General features: G+C 39.0%; 1 protein-coding gene across 2 annotated transcripts in view; it reads right to left on the bottom strand.

Moving 5' to 3' along the window:
* Nucleotides 1-24192, bottom strand: part of SCAF4 (SR-related CTD associated factor 4) — a 67756-nt gene that overhangs the window by 5432 nt on the left and 38132 nt on the right. Inside the window, exons 13-19 of one of the 2 annotated variants that reach the window (XM_080806057.1) lie at nt 23978-24078; nt 23443-23556; nt 21494-21650; nt 20120-20277; nt 11066-11231; nt 10892-10978; nt 10547-10738 (exon numbers count right to left, since the gene is read on the bottom strand). In XM_080806057.1, coding sequence (XP_080662183.1) covers nt 10547-10738; nt 10892-10978; nt 11066-11231; nt 20120-20277; nt 21494-21650; nt 23443-23556; nt 23978-24078 — 975 coding nt within the window. The remainder of the gene's footprint in view (nt 1-10546; nt 10739-10891; nt 10979-11065; nt 11232-20119; nt 20278-21493; nt 21651-23442; nt 23557-23977; nt 24079-24192) is intronic. The other variant, XM_080806058.1, reaches the window with a different exon arrangement.

The following is a 24192-nucleotide window of genomic DNA, read 5'->3' as shown; positions in this document are numbered from 1 at the left end:
AAACATGGTGGCTGCAGGAAGAGATGGCCCAAGCTAGTATGGTGGCAAAGGCGGACCTGCTGAAGCTTGTGTGTATGAATCTGAGTGTGAGGCTTAGGGCGTCTGAGTGGGGTCCAACAGCAAGGACATCACCAGTGGGGAGAACTGCAACAGAGTGTCTTCTGACGAGAGAGAAGACAGATATGCACGATGAGGTTTATTACTGGAGCAGCAGGCAAGAATCTGTGTGAATACAAGGACCATCAAACTGAAAGAGGTTCAGGAGGCCGAGCAGGCTGGCTGGGGCAATTCAGAATTGTGATACGCCACAAGAGGGAAGCCGGACTTCGACTTCAAGTGATGGGGCAATGACCAAGGCATGATTCGCAAGGATGATCCCGTGTTCATTTTTTGAAAGAGCTTTCTAGCAAGCAGCGTAGGAGAGCCAGGAAAGGAAAGACAGCAGAGAGCAGGTGGACTCTTATCCCCTGGACTCTGGATATCTGGAATCTTAAAGATTCATCTGAACTCATGAATCTGTCCATGAAGGATTAAATGGAAATAGAGACTGAACCCAAATAGGGGGGACAGAGAGGAAGAGCACAGCTCTCTGGTCTGAATGAGTAGACGGAAGCATCAATGCAGTGCAGGAATTTAGGAAGAGAAGCTGTTTTGGGGGAGAGAGAGGACAAATTTCTACTGAGCTAGAGGAGACTGGGTTAGATCTGGTGGGTGTTTGCAGAAGAAACTGGTATGCACACCTAGAGCTTGTAAGAGAAGTCCCAGTGTCACCCTCAGTTCAGGTAAGAAAAGGGAAGAGTTCAGACCCAAGGAGACACTAAAGTCTCCAAAATTTTAATACAGCGGATTTTAATGCAGGAAACGGGACAGTCCCAAACATCTATATTCAAATTTGAGAAGTGTTAAGAAATACACTTGAGTTCAACTCAAAATAACCAAGACTTAACTGTGAATATTCCTATGAGTCAAAAACCAGACATTTCACAATTAAAAAGTCAGTCAAGATTAAAGGGGAGGTACCACTGCTATCTAGGGCAAAGCTGTCCAGAATTATGTGACTTAAAGAACAGGTGTTAAAAGGCTAAACGGGCAGCGAGGAAGAGGAAGCTGGTATCACGAGTGGAGTCCAACGTGGACCTTGAAGTCCCAGAACATAAATAAGGAACACAAACAGTAACTTTCTGCCCAACAGGCAGCTTTCTGCTAAGGACTGTAGGGGGACAGGGAGGACAAGGAGACACATATAAAATTACTAGAAGTTTGAATTAAGTGCTGAGTGACCCAAATGCATCAGTTAGCTGGATGCTTTTGAAGAGGATGAAAATTCAAGGGGGATCCTTTACGGAAAACAAGGACTTGCTAGGTGAAAAGGGGAGGGAGGAAAAGGATGAGAGGGAAACATCTAAAAAGGCAAGGCGGTTCTACCTCTTTGCCAACCATCTTGTCCTTCATCCTACCAAAACCACTGCTTCTTTCAAGTCCTGGACCTTTCGTTACAAATACCTGTATTACTTCCAAATTCTCATCTGCAAGCACCCCACTCCCCGACCCCCTTCTCGGAGTAATTTTTGATGTCACGAGGGTCAGGCCCCCACAGTGCCCTTCACTGTCTTTACCTTTCCTTCCTTAACTTGCCTCAGAGTCCATGGTTCCCCCTCACCTCAGCTGGCTTGGGAAAACCTCAACTTGATGGTTTTGAATGCAACTCTTCTACCTAATCTGTACCCAGAGAGGGCTGGGGGGGCATCCCACCCCCAAGACGTCAACTGGTCTCATTTTAAGTGTACAATTAAAACCACAAGTGCTTCCTTAATGGTTTAGTGATCCTCATTTTCCTAGTCTGTTTTCATTCTCATTTCCCTCTATATCTAATTCACCTGTTCGTCCTTAATTCTAACTATTCTTTTTTTTAAATTTTTATTTAAGAGAGAGAGAGAGAGAGACCATGAGAGGGAAGAGATCAGAGGGAGAAGCAGACTCCCCGCCCAGCAGGAAGCCCGATGTGGGACTCGATCCTGAGACTCCAGGATCATGACCTGAGCCGAAAGCAGTTGCTTAACCAACTGAGCCACCCAGGTGCCCCAATTCTAACTATTCTTAAATGGTTTTACAACAAATTCAGTGAGATAAAATACACAGTTTATAATTTACTCACATACAAGTGTTTATAACTCAATGGTTTGTAGTATATTTGGAGCTGGAAAACTGTCACAATCAACTTCAGGATATTTTCATCACCTCAAAAAAACCACTCTTATCACCCCCATTTCTGGTCCCCCACTCCCTGCCCCCTGGCAACCGCATACTCCAGTTTGCGTCTTTATAGATTTGCCTGTTCTGGACATTTTCTATAAATGGAATCAGACAATATGTGATCCTCTGGGACTGGCTCCTTTCACTTCGTCTATCTTGTCAAGATTCACCTATCTTGTAGCATGTTTAAAGGGCTTCATTTTTAAAAAAATTACCAAGTATTATTCCACTATATGGTTTATAATGGAAACCGTTATAATGAAAACCATATATTGTATATATGTACTGGGGTTTATCATGAAAAAAAAATATAAAGGTCGTTGGAAAACTTTTTCATTACCTACCTACCACATCTACCAGTTTACCTGTATCCGTATTACTCCTTCTGAGAACATTATGCTCCAAGGGCTAAACTCTTTATTCAAACCCTGAACCCATGCATGCCCTCAGCAAACACCTCTTCTTTCTTGCACCAAAAACTTCCCCTCTGCTGATTTTCCAATAAAGATACTTTAGTTTCATCCATCTTTTAGAAATTAAAAAAAAAAAAAGCCTCCCCTTTCCTCGCATCTCCTTTCAACCATCACCCCATTTCACTATTCCTCTATATAACAAATATCCTCAGTGATGTCCAGAATCACTGTACCCATTCCTTCAGCTCATTCTCTCCTGACCCTTCGAAAATGGGCTTTTTGGATCCGCCATTCCAAGGAAACCACATTTCTAAGGTTATCCAGGAGCCTTCATTTTGCTAAATCCAGGCAGCAAGCTTCAGTGTCCTTCCTTGACCCATCAACACAACCAATAGTTGATCCCTCCTGCCTTCTTAGTAACTCTACTTGGCTTCCAGAATACCCCCTCTACTTTGCCTGCTAGCCCATTGGCTGCACCTTCCAGTAACCTCTGCTGAACAGAACAGTACAGAACAGTGGTTAAAACCACAGGCATTGGGAGCAATGCTAGCTTCAGCTCTGGACCCACCACTTACAGCTGTTGACTTGGCCAGGCTACTTCCTCTTTACTCTTCAGCCTCCTTATCTATAAAATGGGGTAACTGCACCTACTGCTTAGGGCTATAAGGCTCAAATGACTGATACATACAAACTCTTCAGAAGAGTTCCCGGCATATGGGACTATGTCTGCCTTAGTTCTCAATACTGTATTCTCAAGTGCTGGGTGCTAAGTATTTCCTGGGTTCATCCCTCTAGGTCTCTACATTCCCTCAAGTCCTCTCACAGGCTCCTGTGGCTTTGCCGATGTGTTTGCAGACGATACCTGAAATCACATCTCTAGACATTATTCACCAAGTTGTTTACTTACCATCTGCACGTCAATTTCAAAGTTAAAATACCCACCATTTTACCTTGATATCCTCTCTGCAAACCCACTCCTCCTTGACATATGTTCACCTCAGGAACAGAAATTATACCCTACTGATTGCTTAGGTCAGAGACTTATTCCTGACTCCCTCCTCTCATATCCCATATTTAGTAAGGCAACAAGGAGGCCCTCTCTTCAAAATAAATTCAGTGTCCAACCAATTTATTTCCTCCACTGTACCACCCCCGATGCAAGTGGTCAGCCTGCATCTCATCGACTGTAACAGCATCTGGTGTCTTCTTTCCACTCTTACCAACTCCTGTAGTCTGCTTTCTCTGTAACAGCTGTTACCTTTATAAAATACATGTCAGATTAGGACCACAGAATTCCCCATAGCAATCATAACCAGGCCCTTGACAACCTTCTCTGAACTGAGAGCCTGCTGCTCTTTCCTTTGTTCGCCTGCTCCAGCCGCACCAGTTTACTGGGGTCCCTTGAATAAGCCAAATTCATTCTCAATCCTAGCCTCCTTTTGGCCTTCTACATGAAATGTCTTTTCTGTCTATGCCTCTTCCCCATCATTTCTCTACATATTACCTTCTTAGATGCCCTCCTGAGCTGTCCCATTTAAAAGAGCACATTGCTGGAGCGCCTGGGTGGCTCAGCGGGTTAAAGCCTCTGCCTTCAGCTCAGGTCATGATCTCAGGGTCCTGGGATCAAGCCCCACATCAGGCTCTCTGCTCAGCAGGGAGCCTGCTTCCTCCTCTCTCTCTGCCTACTTGTGATCTCTAATAAATAAATAAAATCTTCAAAAAAAAAAAAAAAAGTGCACATCGCATGTGATGTTCCTCCAATCCCTAAGTGTTCTCTATTTCACTCTTCACAGGATTAACTCCATGTGAAACTATTACTTTTATCTGTGTCCCTACCAGAATAGAAGTTCTACAAAGACAGGCTTTTGTCTTGTTCATTCAGGTATCTCTAGTACCCAGAAGGGTACCTGGCACACAGTAAGTACTGAAGAAATACATGTTGAATGTACGAATGAATGGTGGTGGCAGAGTCGTGATGACCAAATTAATCAGCAGAAAATCTCTCTCGGGGTGCAAGAGCAGAAGCTCTAAGTCCAGGTTTCTCCCCCAGGGTACGGAGTGTCTTTCCGCTGTTCACCTAAAGATCTGAAATTTATTTTCAGAAAGGCTGCAATTTTCTTTCACAACCTCCTTTTCTGTTCCTATTTGCAGTTCCACCTTTTTTGATCTGATCCCAATAAAATGAAGTTCACTGTGGCATTTGCATGAATCTAGAATGAAACTTTCCCACACAAGGAAAAAAAATTACCAACCACCCTTCTCTCTCCCACCAATACCAAAAATCCCTAGGCATGCGCATGTATATATGTAATTTTTAAAAAATCACTAAATGTCTTTTTTTCATTCCAAACCTTCAGAAAATGGGAATACTAGCACAGCCCACATATGTCTTTCTTTTGCCTAGATTTACCATTTAGTAACATTTACAGCATAACTACTTTGAAAACACTCCCAGGCAATTCTTATAGCAGCCACTATGTTGGGAGCTGGGGAGAACAAAAGAGTAAGGAGCTAGTTTTCAAAGAAAGAGAAAGCACATTTTAGACAGTATTATACCAAAATCAAATCGTGCCTAGAATGTTAACAAGAGATCTTTAAGAGAAATCGGGGTTTTCAATAATACATAATGCAAGTGTACTGAGAGGGGGATCTATTTTTAGTATAGGGGTACATTCTGTTTTGATAAAATCCAATACATGAAAACCAGAATTTCAAATGAAGAGAAATCAGACAGATTTAAAAGTGACTGCATGGCTTTTTGCAAAATAATGTACAATAGGCTCTGGTCCACGTCCCATAGTTCATTTATAGTCACTTTCTAGAATTTGCACACAAAGTGCTCTTTTAGTATAACTTGGCAAAGCACAACAGCTCTGACTTGGAGTTAAGAGTTGCAACGTTCAACGCTAGCTGGAAAAAAATCTTACCTGAAATTCTTCAAAGCAACATCACTGTCTACTAAAATCAGTTCAGAGCCCAGAGTATCTGCCCCTCCCACCTTCCTCAAACCCAAAGTGATATACGTCTGAAAGATGTAAATTTAAGAGAGACCCTTTAGGCTGGAGTTCTACAGGCCAGGAAGCACAGAGGGGCATGGAGACAAAGTGATAAACAGCTTTCAGATTTTTGTACAAGACCTTCCCTGTGTGTTTCATGCAAGTACTTTACCTACTGAGAAAATAGTGTATTCATGCATCAACTCATATCCAAGGCAAGTATTTGTTGTGGATTAATAGCTATTAAGCATCTACTGTATCCACTGAACAATGTTATATACTAAACTGAAGGTAGGGGGCCAGTATGTGGGAACCATTTCTACTATGTAACACTAGTGAAATAATTACCAATGTAATATTTAGAGTACCAATTCCAGTATTTTAAAGCTTTCAAGGAGAACATGTTATAGGATAAAGTCAACAGGCTTTTTGGGGGTACCAAATCAAACACCTCATAGATCCCTCTAGCTTATAATTTAAAATAACCAAATTATTATAGCAAAGTTCACAGTAAGAAAAAAACCATTAGAACATAAAAGTTGTATTAAAAATTAAATATCATAAAAAATGGCTTTCTAGAATTTCTTCAGGTTTTCTTTGAACGTTATTCACACTAGATTGGTGCTCTAATGTTCTAATTTAAATGTTAAAAATTACTAATATAAAAATAATTAAAATTCTGGGCAGAGAAATCCAAGCTAAGTGAAATCACCATAAACCAAATATGAATTTTAAAGTAATCACTGAATGTGATGGTATAACTATTCATCTTCTAGGCAGTTTGAAGGATTGTAACTATTGCATGAAAGCAAACACAGTTATTTACGTATAGAATTCACAAACCAAGTCTGTACACTTAATTTCTTGAAGTGTCCAAATTTGGGAACATCAACTCAAATACTTATTGAGTTCATGCAAGATGTGTTAAACCAAGTATGAAGGGCATCATACCACTGTCTAGCAATTCAGCCTGGAGGCCACCAATTTGTGACTTCTGCTTTAGATCTTTGGTAACCAAAATTATCAGTAAGTAGGAAGCAATCTTAGAAATACCCATTTCTTACTTACAAATTTCGCCATCATCTATAGCAGTGTGACAAAACTAGGGAGAATTTGCATATTAGCAATTAATGAAAATAAATGTATCTGACAAGAGAAAAGGCTTTAATTTTCCACCAAAGGAAAGAGTTCAAGTTAGCGTAATTTTTCCATGAAAAGATATTTTGGATATACTGGTAACACAGTAGAGATATGTAACACAAACAAACATTTTTTTTGTGTATTTTTTTTATTGTCTGGAACACCAAAGTAACCCAAATTTCACATTTACAATAACTTTTTAATAAAAAATATGCTATACATATTAAGGGATACATGTTATACAAGTTTTTGAAAAGTAAACACATACACTTAATACAGTAAAGAGAATAGACTGAATCGCTATCATTAATATTCCCTCTCACCTAAATGATCAAGAACCCCTACCAATAGCTTTTATGAAACCACCACTGTCCTAACTAGCTATTTTGGAGTGTGAGGTACGAAGAATGGATTTCTTCAAAATTAAGTGATAATGAATTATTACTGTGCATCATATAACTTCATATTTTCAGAATGTCACTAAAATAATCAGAACCTCTACAAGATGGAGGTTTAGTTCTCTACAAATTTGGTAGTGTGGGGTACCTCAGCCCAACTCTAGAAACAGGTAGTTAGTTACCACTTCCAAACTAACACCCACACTTACATTTGATCATTCAGAAAATTCTTTAAGCCAATCCTTGCAGGACTGCACTGCCTCCTCTCCGTATAATCAGGCCTTACTATTGAATTTTGGGAGATGCGATGAACAGTTGTTTAGCCCATGCTATCTTAAAAATACTATTGCCATGTTTCAGAAATTAAGATCCAAGAACTCAGTTAAGTCCCGAGGATAGGTTCAGCTTCCCTTGTAAGAAAACTACCTGAGTATCATTGATGAGAACAATACAAATATCATATCATGCTATTTCAATGAAATACCACTATGGCTAACTCTTTCCCTCAGTAGACCAAGTGATGGAACTTGAAAATGTGTGAACTTATGACCCAGTCTAATCTACCAGGAAAATATGGGAGGCAACTATGTCAAAGTGCATTTTTTTCTAAAAAGCCTGTTTCCTTTGCCAACAAACAGAACAGTTCAAAACTAACTATAGCTAAAGTAATATAATTTTAGAATTACAAGGTAGAGATCTTGTCTAGGTATTCTAAGTATCTCCTAGGACACTCCTTACCTGTAATAAGCCCCCACCATTCACAGATGGCCTACCCTGTGGCAGGCCCCACGTGTCAGTCGTTTTATATACATAAGCCCATTGAATCACCACAACACCTGGTGTGTCATTTTTATTCCTCCCCCACCGTTTTAAAAAACAACAACAACAAACACAAAAAAACAAAACAGATGAAGAAACTGGAGTTTCATATCACCTTATAGGCTTAAAGTTTCCTGGTACAGCACAGCATTTCTTTTTATTATCATAAGAGAAAACATTAGAGCACCAAGAAGAAAGTTGAAAGCATCTTAGTTCTAATATTCTACTACTTGGTCAACATCAACAATATCCCAACCTAATAAGCAACCCTTCAGGGCTACAGTATTACATGTGATTACTGCATTTCTTTATCAGAATGATGGAACTATGATTCCTCTTTTGGATAAATTCTCCTTTATTTGCATATGTGACCTTTCTCTTAAAGGCCAAAATTTATAGGATATTCTGTTCAAGATTTCTAATTGAAGGAACATGAAAGGCTTTCTTTCTCGTGACTGGAACTAAACCACTGCATTTCAGTTAAAAGTACTTATTTTAACAAAACAGTTTTCATTTTTATGTTATGTCACATTTTGATCTTTCCAGATTTGGAACAGCCTTCAATTTCTTAATTTTGTTTTGAAAGTTACTAAGATCATCATTAGAGGTAAAGTATTAACAGCCCTACATTGAAAACCATCCATTTATCCAAATCCTCAAGTAACAAATGTCCCTCTCTCATGGAGTTTCTATTCTAGTATGTATTTGGGAGGGAGAAGAAGGAAAAGACATACAAAGAGGCGTGTCAGGCAATGATAAATGCCGAGAAATTAATTATTTTTCTAGCAGTGCCTAGCTTACTAAGTTTGTTTTTCAAGCTCACCAACTTTTGATCTGTGCTTTAGTTTGTTTCGCACGTTGGATGCAGAGTTTAAATTAGGCACCTCAGTAGTGATAAGAAATAAAGGGCAGAGTCTTCAAGACCTTAATGTTAAATCAGAGGCAGTCTACTTAGTCTTCAAGGTTGTTTGAAAGTAGTGGTTATTAAACTCTTAGGGATGGAGAAAGCTTTCATTTAGTGGATTTACTAACACCAGAAAAAAAGCACAAATGCATGTCACTTTGTAAATAGTCTCAGGTGGCCTAATATCCATGGATGCTAGTCTCGGAAATTTCATTACAAAGAGAATTCACAATCAGTCAGTGTGAGGTGGAGGAAAGGGGTTGATCAGAAAATACTATCCAACTCAGATTCTGTGATTCTTATGCAACCATCTTATTACAAATATGAAAAAGAAAATGTGTAACAAAACTGAGATCCAAAGATTTAAAGGTCTCCTGGCTCCCAGAACAACGCTCCTTCTACTACACGATTTTCATTATGGCGCAGACCTTGTAAGCAACTTCCTCATTAAACAAACTATTTGCCATCATTATGATGACTACTGCTCCATTACTGGTGAGAAAATTTTAATCCTAAATCTTTTACCATTACCCAGTATGTATACTAAAGGAGTTGAAAAATCAAGTTTATTTTCAGACTAAGCTCAGTCTTAGAGAGGGCAGAAGACAGCATGCTATTTGAAAACAAATTGATTTTTATTATAAATGTAGTATATGCACAAAGTAAAAAGTTCCAACAGCACTGAAAGGTGTAGGTGAAAAGTAAAAGTCCTGAATCACAAACTAATGTTCCACAGTCCTACATTTCAGAGGCACCTAAGGTGCTCTCTCCTTAAAAAAAAACTATGATTATGAAAGCTTGTATGTGCACATACATATACTTCTGAAAAATACAATGGGGTTACAGGACTACAATGTTATAATAAGCAGGAATTAACTACCCATTAGGAGAATCAAGTGTTAATTATACTTGGTAAAACCACTTCAAGACACAAGAATGCATTAATTTAAAAGATGGTCACTATAACAAGTATATGAAATAATCATTTATAACTCCAGCAAGCAAGGGTAAAGCCTCTTAAAGATGGAAACAATCTAAATGATACTTCCCTTGATTGCAGTAGTAAAACTGCAGGTAAAGAGTACAACAGATAAACTAGCAAGAGGAAACTGAGGGGTGAGAAAACACTGTCCCAGGCTGTGCAACTGTCACTCAGACAATAAAGCCATTTTATTACAATGTATCAAAGATAATTTCTTTGATAGCCAGCAGAGATTATCACAGCCCAGGATTTTATAAAAACTGGTCCAGACAGGAAAAAATTCCGGGTTGTCAAAATGCTATCTCTTACAACGCTGGATGTCTGGCATTATATCAATCATGGACTCTGTACCAATTCCATCTCACAGAGATTAGTTTACCTTCCTACACTACATTACGATGTACAAATCCACACTTTCAATCAGGACAACAAACATGATATCATCTTTGAGGTTTGTCTCTTGGGCTACTCTTGGTAAAGACCAAGTGTACATATTTAAAAGGAAGATCTTCCTCAAAGAAAAGTACGAGTCTCAGAAAACATTTTACCAAAATTAGCACTGTTAAAAAAAAAAAGAAAGAAAGAAAGACACCTAACTTGGGTGGGGAAAAAAAAAACTGATGATAAAAAAATTAACTTACCAAGAAGTGAAACAGGCTGGGTTACAGGAGGGGTGGGCAGATTCGTGGGTGCAGCAGGTGGCACGGCAGAGCCATACATTTTCACACTGTCACCAGACTCGGCGTTTCCTCTAGCCCCAGACACCACTGTTGGAATGGGATTTCCAATAGATAAGTCTTTTGTAGTGTCTTCATTTATACCAGCGATAGTAGCTAAGGAATATAATTACATCAACATGTGAAGCTGAATAATTATCTCCCCAGTCAACATTCTTTTGCCATACTATAGATCCTATTACTGGTCCATTCTCCCTCCTACTCCCAACTCCAAGAGGATGAGTGAACACAAAGGAAAAACATGCTTACAGTTTGGGATGCTTATTGGAGGAGTGTGAGGAGGAGGAATGGATACTGGTGGAGTTATAGGAGGTGGGGGTCCAGGAGGAAGAAAACCTAGAATAAAAAAAATAATGTCAACTTACGTTGTGTCACCTTACTTTGGGTTCTAAAAAGAATGTCTTCTTAAACAACTCAGTGTACCTGGTGGTAAATGCATTGGATTAAATCCTGGGCGCAAAAATGGTGGAGGAGGAGGTGGAGGAGGAACACCAGGACCAAAACCTGGAGGGGGAATGCCCAAGGGAGGCGTGAAAGTGGGTGGCTGCAGAGCACCAACTACAGGAGGACCCGGCTGATGTGGTGGGACCTAAAAACAAAGAAAGAAGAATGAAGCCATATATCTAGTCACCTTCCCATCCATATAGTTAAGTAGAGATGAAGAAAAGATCATGTTGAAAAAGCTATTTCTAAACTTGCTTATTGTGTGAACAAATTTATCTAATGATAGGTGGTAATTAGTACCTACTATAAACGACAATTCAAATTTTTGTTCATTACTCTATGACAGCAAATTCACATTTTATCTCACGAGTATCTATTAGTGTTCTGATAGAATATGACATGTTGCATCGATAGGTAAGCGTGAGAAATACAACTCTAAGAAAAGATACCTGGCAATTTACAGGGATTAAGATCCCAGGTTCTGGAGTCAAATTGCCTGTCCCTTCTCTGCTTCTAACTAGCTCTATGATCCCGAGTAAGCTATTTACAATCTCTAGACACCAGTTTACTTATCTATAAAATGAAAAAGTGCCAACCTCACATAGTTAAGGGGATTAAAGAGGTAATACATGTTTAAGTGCTAGTGCCTGTCACTTTACAAAACAACCAACAAATGTTAGCTATTATTAAAAAAAAAAGTATGATTAACTTTAACAGATTAGTCAGGTTTCTTTAAATGAGTGGTGATAGACACTGAATCTTATTCAGAACCTATGCTGAATGCGCATGTCCAAAAAACCAGCTGAAGAGTTTGCCAATTTAATCCATGTACAAAATATCACAGCTAGGTTTGTATCAAAGCATGTAATTTTCTCCTTAGGGAGGGAAAATCAAAAGGCTAGGTAACTTGGAGGGAGGAGCAAGATGGCAGAGGAGTAGGAGATCTAAATTTTGTCTGGTCCCAGGAATTCAGCTAGATAGTTATCAAACCATCTGAACACCTACAGACTCAACAGGAGATCAAAGAAAAGAATACCAGCAATTCTATGAACAGAAAAGCAATTACTTTCTGGAAGGTAGGATGTGTGGAGAAGTGAATCCAAGGTGACATTTGGGAAGAAAAGACCATGGGGGTGGGGGGATGGAGCCTCTGTCAACCAGCTACTGGCAAGTGACAGAAGAATGGAGCATAAAATTGGAACTTTTAGAAGTCTGCTCCACTGAGGGATGTCGCTCCAGTGGCTAAGTGGGGGGTGGAACCCTCGCTGGGATAGTGTAGTCCAGGACCCTCAGGGTCACAGAAAGACCGGGAGTGCCTGAGGGCGGCAGAGCCCCTAAGTATTGAAGTGGGAAAGAGGCTACAAAGATGGACCTAAGAAGGGGGCTCTCAGCTCAGGGTTGCCACAAACCATGATCTGACGCACAGTCTGGCCACTGTTCTTCGAGCAGGGACCCAACAAGTGGCAGATCTGGGGAGACTCCCCTTCCTTCCCCAGGAGGAGTGGCATGGGAATGCATTGCAGGAATCTGATGGGTTTGGAAACCCTAAATGGGGTCATGTGCCAGAGACAGAAATGCTCCATCACAAGCCTGGTGAAAGGAGTGGGGCCCTGAGCCCTTGGCTCCTCTGGGGCCAGAGACTGGGAGGCCACCATTTGCATTCTCATCCTCCAAAGCTGTATGGAAAGCTTTCAGGGAACAAAAGCTACTGAGAGCAAACAGGAGCAGATTACTTATTTAGGCCCCTGGCAAGAGCAGTGCAATTCCGCCTCAAGCAAAGACACTTAAGAATCACTGCAACAGGCCCCTCCCCCAGAAGATCAGCAAAAATATCCAGCCAAGACCAAGTTTATTGATCAATGAAAACTGTAAAACTCCTGCACTAGGGGAATACAGCATATAGAATTCATGGGGTTTTTTTCCTATGATTCTTTAGTCTTTCAAATTAATTTTTAAAATTTTATTTTTTAAAAATTTTTCTTCTTTTCAACCAACACCTTATCAATTCCTTTTTAAAAATTTTTTAGTTTTCATTTTTACCATCCTATTCTATCCCTTCATTGTATTTAACCTTATTTTTGGTATATATGTAAGTTTTTCTTTCTTTAAAATTTTGAGATACAGTTTCTTCTAACAGACCAAAATATACTCTAAATCTAGTGTATGGCTTTGTTCTAGTCTCCTGCCTGATCACATTCTCTCTTTTTAAAAAAAAAAAATTTTTTTTTAAACCAATTTCTTACCAATTCCTTTTTTAAAATCTCTTTAAATTTTCATCTTTACAATCATATTCTGTCCCTTCATTGTAGTTACCCTTATTTTTGTAAACATACGTAAGTTTCTCTTTCTTTAAAATTTTGGGAGGCAGTTTCTTCTAAAAGACCAAAATACACCCAAAATCAAGAGTGTGGCTCTGTTCCATTCACCAGCCTGATCATATTCTTTTTCTTTTTTTTTTTTTTTAAATTGGGCAGTTTCTTTTCTTTTTTTTTTTTAAAAAGATTTTATTTATTTATTTGACAGACAGAGATCACAAGTAGGCAGAGAGGCAGGCACAGAGAGAGGAGGAAGCAGTCTCCCCGCAGAGCAGAGTCTGATGTGGGGCTCAATCCCAGGACCATGGGATCATGACCTGAGCTGAAGGCAGAGGCTTTAACCCACTGAGCCACTCAGGTGCCCCCAGCCTGATCATATTCTTATTCTTTTTTTAAAAATTTCCTTTTCCTTTCATCGCCACCCATCCCCTCCCCCGCCCCTGGTTTTGGGCCTCTTCTGATTTGTTTAGTGTATATTTTTTCCAGGGTCACTGTTACACTTTTGGCATTTTGTTCTCTCATTCATCTGTTCTTCTCTGGACAAAATGACAAAATGGAAAAACTCACCTCAAAAAAAAGAACAAGAGGCAGTACTGACTGCCACAGACCAAATAAGATGTGGGAACTACAGTTTAGAATGACAATTATAAAGATACTAGCTGGGCTTGAAAAAAGCATAGCAAATACTACAGAATCCCTTTCTGGAGAAATAAAAAAACTAAAATCTACCAAGTCAAAATAAAAAAGGCTATTAATGATGTGTAATCAAAAAAGGAGGCTCTAACTGCTAAGATAAATGAGGCAGAAGAATCAATGATATAAAAGACTAAATGATGGAGAATAAAGCTGAGAAAAAGATAAATGACTACTGGATCACGAGGGGAGAATATGAGAGATAAATGATACCGTAAGATTAAACAATATTAGAACAGTTGGGATCCCAGAAGAAAGAGAGAGAGGGGAAGAGGGTAGGCATCAGAATCCAGGAGGCACAGAGAATCCCCTACCAAAATAGGTCAACACCCCGACATCTAACAGTGAAACTTACAAGTCTCAGAGACAAAGAGAAAATCCTAAAAGTAGCTTGGCAGAAGATGTCTGTAACCAACAATGGTAGAAACATTAGATTGGCAGCAGACCTATCCACAGAGACCTGGTAAGCCAGAAAGAACTGACATGATTGTATTCAGAGTCCTAAACAAGAAAAACATGCAGCCAAAAACACTATATCCAGCTAGGCTGTCACTGAAAATCAAAGGAGAGATAAAAAGCCTCCAGGACAAACGAATACTGTAAGAATTTGCAAACACCAAACCAGCCCTACAGGAAATATTGGAAGGGATCCTCTAAGCAAAGACAGAGCCTAAAAGTAAGATAGACCAGAAAGGAACAGAGACAATATACAGTAAAAGTCACCTTACAGACAATACAATGGCACTAAATTCATACCTTTCAACAGGTACCCTGAATGAAAATGAGCTAAATGCCCCAAACAAAAGAAACAGTTGTCAGACTGGATAAAACAAGACCTAGCAATATGCTGTCTGCCAGAGACTCATTTTAGACCCAAAGACACCTCCAGATTTAAACTGAGGGGGTGGGAAACCATTTACCATGTTAATGGACATCAAAAGAAAGCTGGAGTGGCAATCCTTGTATCAGACGAATTAGATTTTAAACCAAAGAGCATAATAAAGAGATGAAAAAGAACACTATGTCATACTTAAAGGGTCTATCCAACACGAAGATCTAACAATTTTAAATATCTATGCCCCTAACAAGGGAGCAGCCAATTATAAAACCCAATTAATAACAGAATAAAAAAAACACATCAACAGTAATACAATAATAGCAGGGGACTTTAACATCAACCCTCACGGAAATGGACAGATCATCCAAGCAAAAGATCAACAAGGAAATAAATGTTTTATTTTTATTTATTAATTTTTAAAAGATTTTATTTATTTGACAAACAGATCACAAGTAGGCAGAGAGGCAGGCAGGGAGAGAGGGGGGAAGCAGGCTCCCCACCGAGCAGAGAGCCCGACGCGGGGCTCGCTCCCAGGACCCTGGGATCATGACCCGAGCCAAAGTCAGAGGCTTAAGCCACTGAGTCACCCAGGTGCCCCGGAAATAAATGTTTTAAATGACACACTGGACAAGATGGACTTCACAGATATATTCAGAACTTTCCATCCCCAAAGCAAGAGAATACACATTTTTCTCTTGTGCACGTGGAACATTCTCCAGAATAGATCATATCCTGGGTCACAAATCAGGTCTCAATTGGTACCAAAAGACTGGAATCATTCCCTGCATGTTTTCAGGCCACAATACTTTGAAACTAGAGCTCAATCACAAGAGAAAGGGTGGAAAGAACTCAAAATACATGGATGCTAACGAGCATCCTACTAAAGAATGAATGGGTCAACCAGGAAATTAAGAAAGAATTAAAAAAAATTCATGGAAACAAATGAAAATGGAAACACAACTGTTCAAAATCTTTGGGATGCAGCAAAGGTGGTCCTAAGAGGAAAGTATATAGTAATACAAACCTTACTCAAGAAACAAAGTCTCAAATATGCAACAAACCCTACATCTAAAGGAGCTGGAGAAAGAACAGCAAGTAAAGTGTAAAACCCAACAGAAGAGAAATAAAGAAGATGAGAGCAGAAATCAATGAAACAGAAACAAAAGTAACAGTAGAACAGACTGACAAAACTAGGAGGTGGTTCTTTAAAAGAATTAGGAAGATTGATAAACCCCTGGCCAGACTTATCAAAAACAAAAGACAAACAAACCAAATTAATAAAATCATGAATGAAAGAGGAGATCACAACCAACACCGAAGAAATACAAACAATTATAAGAACATATTATGAGCAACTATATGCCAATGAATTAGACAATCTGGGAGAAACTGATATGTTCCTAGAGATGTATAAACTACCAAAACTGAACCAGGAAGAAAGAGAAAACTTGAACAGACCCATAACCTATAAGGAGATTGAAGCAGTCATCAAAAATCTCAACAAACAAGAGCCCAGGGCCAGATGGCTTCCCAGGGGAATTCTACCAAACATTTATAGAAGAATTAATACCTATTCTCCTGAAACTGTTCCAAAATATAGAAATGGAAGGAAGACTTCCAAACTCATTCTATGAGGCCAACATAATACTGATCCCAAAACCAACAAAGACCCTATCAAAAAGGAGAATTACAGACGAATATCCCTGATGAACAAAGATGCAAAAATTCTCACCAAAATACTAGCCAACAGGATCCAACAGTACATTAAAAGGATTAGTCACCACAACCAAATGGGATTTTTTTCCTGGGCTACAAGGTTGGTTCAACATTCACAGCAATCAATCAATGTGATACAATACATAAATAAAATAAAAAGAACCATATGATACTCTCAGTAGATGCAGATAAAGCATTTGACAAAGTACAGCATCCTCTGTTATCAAAACTCTTCACAGCGTAGGGATAGAGGCTACATACCTCAATATCATAAAAGCAATCTATGAAAAATCCACAGTAAGTATCATTCTCAATGGGGAAAAACTGAGCTTTTCTGCTAAAGTCAGGAACACAGCAAGGATGTCCACTATCACCACTGCTATTCAACATAGTATGAGAAGTCCTAGCCTAGGCAATCAGACAACAGAACGAAATAAAAGGCATTCAAACTGGCAAAGAAGTCAAACTCTCACTCTTTGTAGATGGTATGATACTTTATGTGGAAAACCCAAAAGACTCCACCCCAAAACTGCTAGAACTCATATAGGAATTCAGTAAAAGTGTCAGGATAGAAAATCAACACACAGAAATCAGTTGCCATTTCTATACACCAATAAGACAGAGAAATTAAAGGAGTCAATCCCAGTTACAATTGCACCCGAAACCGTAAGATACCTAGGGATAAATCTAACCAAAGAGGCAAAGAATCTGTACTCAGAAAAGTACAGAATACTCATGAAAGAAATTGAGGAAAACACAAAGGAATGGAAAAATGTCTCATGCTCATGGACTGGAAGAACAAATATTGTGAAAACGTCTATGCCACCTAGAGCAATCTATTACACATTTAAGGCAATCGCTATCAAAATACCATCAACTTTTTTCAAAGAAATGGAACAAATAATTCTAAAATTTGTATGAAACCAGAAAAGACCTTGAATAGCCAGAGGAATGTTGAAAAAGAAAACCAAAGCTGGGGGCATCACAATTCTGGACTTCAAGCTCTATTACAAAGCTGTTATCATCAAGACATCATGGTACTGTCACAAAAACAGACACATAGATCAATGGAACAAAACAGAGAATTCAGAAATGGACCCACAACAATATGGTCAACTAATCTTCGAAAAAACAGGAAAAGAATATCTAATGAAAAAAAGACAGTCTCTTCAACAAATGGTGTTGGGAAAATTGGACAGCCACATGCAGAAGAATGAAACTGGACCATTTCCTTACACCACACACAAAAATAGACTCAAATTGGATGAAAGACCTAAATTTGAGACAGGAATCCATCAAAATCCTTGAGGAGAACAGAGGCAGCAACACAGGCAACCTCCTCGACCTCAGCAACTTTTTCCTAGAAACACTGCTTAAGGCAAGGGCAGCAAGGGCAAAAATGCACTATTGGGACTTCATCAAGATAAAAAGCTTCTGCACAGCAGAGGAAACAGTCAACAAAACACAAAAGACAACCAACAAAATGGGAGAAAATATTTACAAATGACATAACAGATAAAAGGCTAGTATTCAAAATCTACAAGGAACTTATCAAACTCAACACCCAAGGAACAAATAATCCAATCAAGAAATGGGCAGAATACACGAACAGACATTTTTTTTTTTTAAAGATTTTATTTATTTGAAAGGCAGAGATCACACGTAGGCACAGAGGCAGGCAGAGAGTGGGGGGAAGCAGACTCCCCGCTGAGCTGAGACCCCCAGTGCGGGGCTTGATCCCAGGACCCCAAGATCATGACCTGAGCCGAAGGCAGAGTCTTTAACCCACTGAACCACCCAGGTGCCCCACGAACAGACATTTTTGTAAAGAAGACATCCAAATGTCCAACAGACATATGAAAAAGTGCTCAACATCACTCGGCATCAGGAAAATACAAAACCACCATGCGATACCACCTCACATCAATCAGAATGGCTAAAATTAGTTAGGTCAGGAAATGACAGGTGCTGGTGAGGATACAAAGGGGAACTCTCATACTGTTGGTGGGAACGCAAGCTGGTGTAGTCACTCTGGAAAACAGTATGGAAATTCCTCAAAAAGTTGAAAATATGACCCAGGAATTGCACTATTGGGTATTTACCCCAAAGGTACAAATGTAGTGATCTAAAGGCGCACGTGCACCCCAACATTAATAGCAGCAATGTCCACAATAGCCGAACTATGGAAAAGAGCCTAGATGTCCAGCAACAGATGAACAGATAAAGATGTGCTGTGTATACACACACACACACACAGGAATATTATGTAGCCATCAAGGCCCCCCCCCCGCAAATTTCGCCATTTGCGAGGAGGTGGATGGAACTAGAGGGTATTAGGTATGCTAAGTGAGTAAGTCAATCAGACAAAGACAATTATCAAATGATCTCACTGACAGGAGGAATTTGAGAACAAGACAGAGGATCATAGGGGAAGGGAGGAAAAAATGAGAAAAAACAAAAACAGACAAACCATAAGAGACTCCACCTCAGGAAACAAACTGAGGGTTACCGGAGGGGAGAGGGGTGAGACGAATAGGGTGGCTGGGTGACGGACTTTGGGAAGGGTATATGCTATGATGAGCACTATGAATTGTGTTAAGACTAACGAATCACAGACCTGTACCGCTGAAACAAATAATATATTATATGGTAATTAAAAAAAAAAGGCTAGGTGATAGTTTTTTGATAGTTCAGATTTATCTGATTTAATGTGAGCAATTGAAAAAGGTACAGGAAACACGCTGAGTATTTAATACACATTATGTCATTTAATCCTCAAAACAACTCTGACCTAGGAAGAACACCAGAGCCAAAGCCAAAAAAGGGAATTTGCACATTTACAGATAGGAAATTAAAGCTTAAATTAGGTGACTTGCCCAAAGTTACATTGTAAAGAACAAACAATGGAGCTGGGATTCAAACTACGTTCTGTTAGAATCCAGATTCTCTCCTCTGAAGTAATGCACTGAGTGACCAGACAGCAGACATTTAAGAATATGCCTTCATTTTAAGTGGACCTCAATTTATTAAGTAACTGATCCATTAAAAAATGTCATGATAGCACCACACAATTTGAAAATTGAGAAACCCTCTTTCCCTCAAAACAGATGCTTGTTGGGATATATACTTTCAGTTCCCTCAGAACATGAAGTCTCCAAAGAATAAAGACCCAATAAAGGAAAACAAGAGGAAACAGAATGTAAAATGCTATTAGGTTTCGATCTCAAGCCTGAAACATTATAAAGACACTTAATAATCTAGACAGGTGTCAGGCAATATGAATTTACTTTGATTTTGTTGGTGTTTATGGAGAATGTATTAAGAGTTTATAAAAAGTAGGTAAGACATACCAAAATATGAATATGAACATTTATGGATTCATGTCTTTGAACATTCATCTAGACATACATCTAAATAAATAAGATTTAGAAAGGTTTATCTTTCAGACCCAAGTGCTCCAAATATTCTTACCTGTGGAGGTGGCACTGTTATAGGTGCAGGGACAGGAATAGGAGGGACAGGCACCGGTAAAGGTTTAGGTATGGGTGATACTGGTTCTGTATGTGAGGTTTCTGCCCCTCCATTTTGAGCAACTTCATTTTCATGCTTCTTGGGGATTCCTTTCCAATCTATGAGAGTTAAAGAAATTTAACAATATAAGTTTGCCATTTTCAGTTTATAGCTTTAAATATAGAAATCATTTTTAAAATGCTGATTATATAAAAAACCCAGTAGTATGATTATTAAGGAAATGCCTATGCTAATCTTATAAATATTAAGCGAATGAACAACAATAACAAACATGCAAAAGAAGGCCAATTATGTTGTGTCTCAGACACAGTTCTAAGTAATATGTATTAATTCAGTGAATTCTCATAACCATTTGTAAGTAGGCCCCATTATTATTCCCATTTTATAAATGAGAAAAACAATTTGGAAATTAAGGAAAACAAGGTCAGATACTGCTAAGTGGCAGAGGCGGGATTCAACATACACACATTTGGCTATACGGTCTATGTTCTTAACCATAATAGCGTACTGTCTGGAGTAAAGGTCCCAGGAGGGAGGAGCAAGATTCTTTTTACCCGGACCAGAATGCCTGGCACACAGTCATGCCCTGATACCTATTTGCCTGAACAGAAACCTAGCTCTACCCTAAAGTGAAGGCATCATGCACTGTGGGAAACAAGGTCAAGGTATGGGAATGGCCCAGGCATGGTTTCACCTCTTTTTGGCATTCAAACCAACTCCACTTGCTTCAAATTCCTTTTATCACTTACTTCTATTTTGTCACAGCACCCAGCACTCCACCTCATCCAGCTATCTAGCAATATCCAGCTCATGCCCACGCCTGAGGCTATTTCCCCCAGTGTAATCTTACTATCAATCTGGCATTTTTAATGCTCATCGCACAGGAAACTATACCTCCTTGTCTTATATGTTTACTTTCGACTGTTTCTCTGGACATTCAAATGTTTTCAAAGAAATTATTATGAAGCACTGGATTAAAACACAATACCAGTAGTGTTCAGTTTAAGACTCATTTTATCCATTAGGTTTTCACAGTGAAAAATTCCATTACGATCTACTTATACTATAATTAATGATTTAACCCCACAATCAATATTATTTATGTCTGAATCTGTCCCACTGAACAGAAGTTGCCTTAAGAGTAAAGACCACATCTGTCTTATCTACCACTCTTTCCTCAGTTTATTATGGAGAGATTGGCACATAGAGGGTACTTGAAAATCTCAAAAATCACTTCCTACTGTGAAAAAACATTTTTCATATGTACAATCAAGAAAACAGATGAATTTTAAAAGAAATTAAATACTGTTTTACCTGGATTAAGTGTATCACTGTCCAACATTCCTCCTTCACAAAAACTCTCCAGTTCTTCAGGCTTGACTTTGTCCCATGGAATATAAGTAACACCCAGTTCTACATCCCAATACTGCTTATAATCTGCCTTTATTCCTTTGTTTAAAGCCCAGGCAATCTGTATCACCATTAGTCAAAGTATAAAAAGAAAGAAGGGGAAAAGAAGGTCAATTTTGAGAATTAACTGTTTCTCGAATTTCTAATCACTCAGACTTGGGGGCAAAAGGGGAATAATCTGGCCTTGCTATCCCGAGATTTCAATTTGATGTCAGGAAACTGTTTAACCTTTTCTCCCACTTTATGCAAATTTAACTGGCATTGCCTTCTTATCCACTCTTTGAACCACTCACTTCTCAATTTAGCCAACATAAAACTTAGAGAAAAGGAAAACAATCTTTATTAGGGAAGGCTGAATGAAGTTCCCTGCACAGGGACCACTTTCCAAAGTCTTGGGTACCTTGGAATTATTCCACATTAGACAAAATCCTTTTGCTGTGCAGTTAAAGGGTAGACTATTATGACACTAAGGAAATGCTGACTCTGGCCCCTTACGGGAAGAATACCCATGTACCTACATCTTTTCCTCCCTGTTGAATTTTTTTTTTTTTTAAAGATTTTTGCTTATTTATTTGACAGAGATCACAAGTAGACAGAGAGTCTATAGAGAGAGAGAGGGAAGCAGGCTTCCTACTGAGCAGAGAGCCCGATGTGGGGCTCGATCCCAGGATGCTGGAATCATGACTGAGCCGAAGAGGGTTTTTTTTTTTTTTTTTTTAAAGATTTATTTATTTATTTATTTGACACGGAGAGGGGGAGAGAGAGAGAGAGAGAGAGAGAGATCACAAGTAGGCAGAGAGGCAGGCAGAGAGAGGGGGAAGCAGGCTCCCTGCTGAGCAGAGAGCCCGATGCGGGGCTCGATCCCAGGACCCTGGGATCATGACCCGAGCCGAAGGCAGAGGCTTTAACCCACTGAGCCACCCAGGCGCCCCCCGAAGAGGGTTTTTAACCCACTGAGCCACCCAGGCGCCCCGACTGTTAAATATTTTTAATAGTTAGTATTCTAAGGATGAGATAGCAAACTTTAAAAATGTGTAAAACTCAGAGGCACCTGGATGGCTCACTTGGAACACCATGCAAATCTTGATCTTGGGGTCTTAAGTTCGAGCCCCATGTTGGGTACAGAGATTACTAGAATAAAACTTTTTTTTTTTTTTTTAGATTTTATTTGTCAGAGAGAGAAAAAACAGAAGCAGGGGGAATGGCAGGCAGAGGGAGAAGCAGGCTCCCCACCAAGGAAGGAGCCCGATGCGGGACCTGAGCCAAAGGCAGACATTTAACAGACTGAAGCCAGCCAGGTGCTCAAAATAAATAAAACTTTAAAAAAATTTTTTAAATGTGTAATATTTAAAAAAATATTTTAAAAATGTATAAAATCCAAAATATCTTGAATGACAAAATGAAATTATATTTAAAGCACCGATTAATTAAAAATACCTTGATGAACCTATCTATACTTTTTGTTAAAAAATGAAATTCCAGGGGCGCCTGGGTGGCTCAGTGGGTTAAAGCCTCTGCCTTCGGCTCGGGTCATGATCCCAGGGTCCTGGGATCGAGCCCCACATCGGGCTCTCTGCTCCGTGGAGAGCCTGCTTCCTCCTCTCTCTCCCTGCCTGCCTCTCTTGCCTACTTGTGATCTGTCTGTCAAATAAATACATAAAATCTTTAAAAAAAAAAAAAAATGAAATTCCACATGAACCTAACATTTAAAATTTTATGTTAATATTTAGGAGATAAGCTCTTTAAAAAAAGATATAGGAAATGCTTCAGTGTCCAAAATTAGTTTTTAAAAAGCCAAGTAATGTTATGTGTTAAATTTTTAAAAAATGAACTACAAGGTATAAAAACTGTACCTTTATGGACTTCTGGTTTACTTTATAGTTTCCTCGGCTCAGTTTCTGCAGGGCACGATAGGCATCTTGCCTATGAACCATAACAATATAGGCACAACCTCTGGGAGGAATCATCTGCTCCAAAATATTTAATAAAATAAAATAAAATAAAAGAGCAACAAAATTAAATAAATACTAAATAACCAATTCCAACAAGCCCAACTCCCCTGACCCCTATCCATTCCATGAAGCCAGGTTCTATAATCTGAGATTAAGGTATCATAAACTGGCAATTCAAGTTTGGTCTCAGCTGCCAGTTTATAATGAACTTACAGTTCTCCAAGCTTTGTTAATATAGATTTTTGTAGAAAAGGGTTTCAAATTAAACTTGGGTTATCTAAGAACTGTGGTTAAATGCAGAGTGCTAAACTGGACTTAACACTTACACTAGCCACATCTACAAAGCTGGGCAAATTTTAACTTGGGTCTCAAGTCCTTAATTTCCTATGACATTAATCATACCTGTCCATCATTACATAATTTAATAAACACTCACATTAATTGATTCAATTGGACCGAACTCTTCTAAGAGACTGGCAACATCTTGTTGAGTAGTCCTTTTGTCCAGCTGTCCCACCCAGAGTGTAGTACTACAAACTTAAAATAAAATTATAATAATAAAAATAGACATATTTTGAAAATGAGCAGCACTGTACTTTTCTACAATAAAAAGAAAATTGTTATAAAAGATGCACAAGTCACATGATACCA

Source organism: Martes martes (genome assembly GCF_963455335.1).
Source record: "Martes martes genome assembly, chromosome: 1".
Taxonomy (NCBI): Eukaryota; Metazoa; Chordata; class Mammalia; order Carnivora; family Mustelidae; genus Martes; species Martes martes.
The sequence above is the reverse complement of the archived record's forward strand: the minus strand, read 5'-3'. Positions and strand labels throughout refer to the sequence as shown.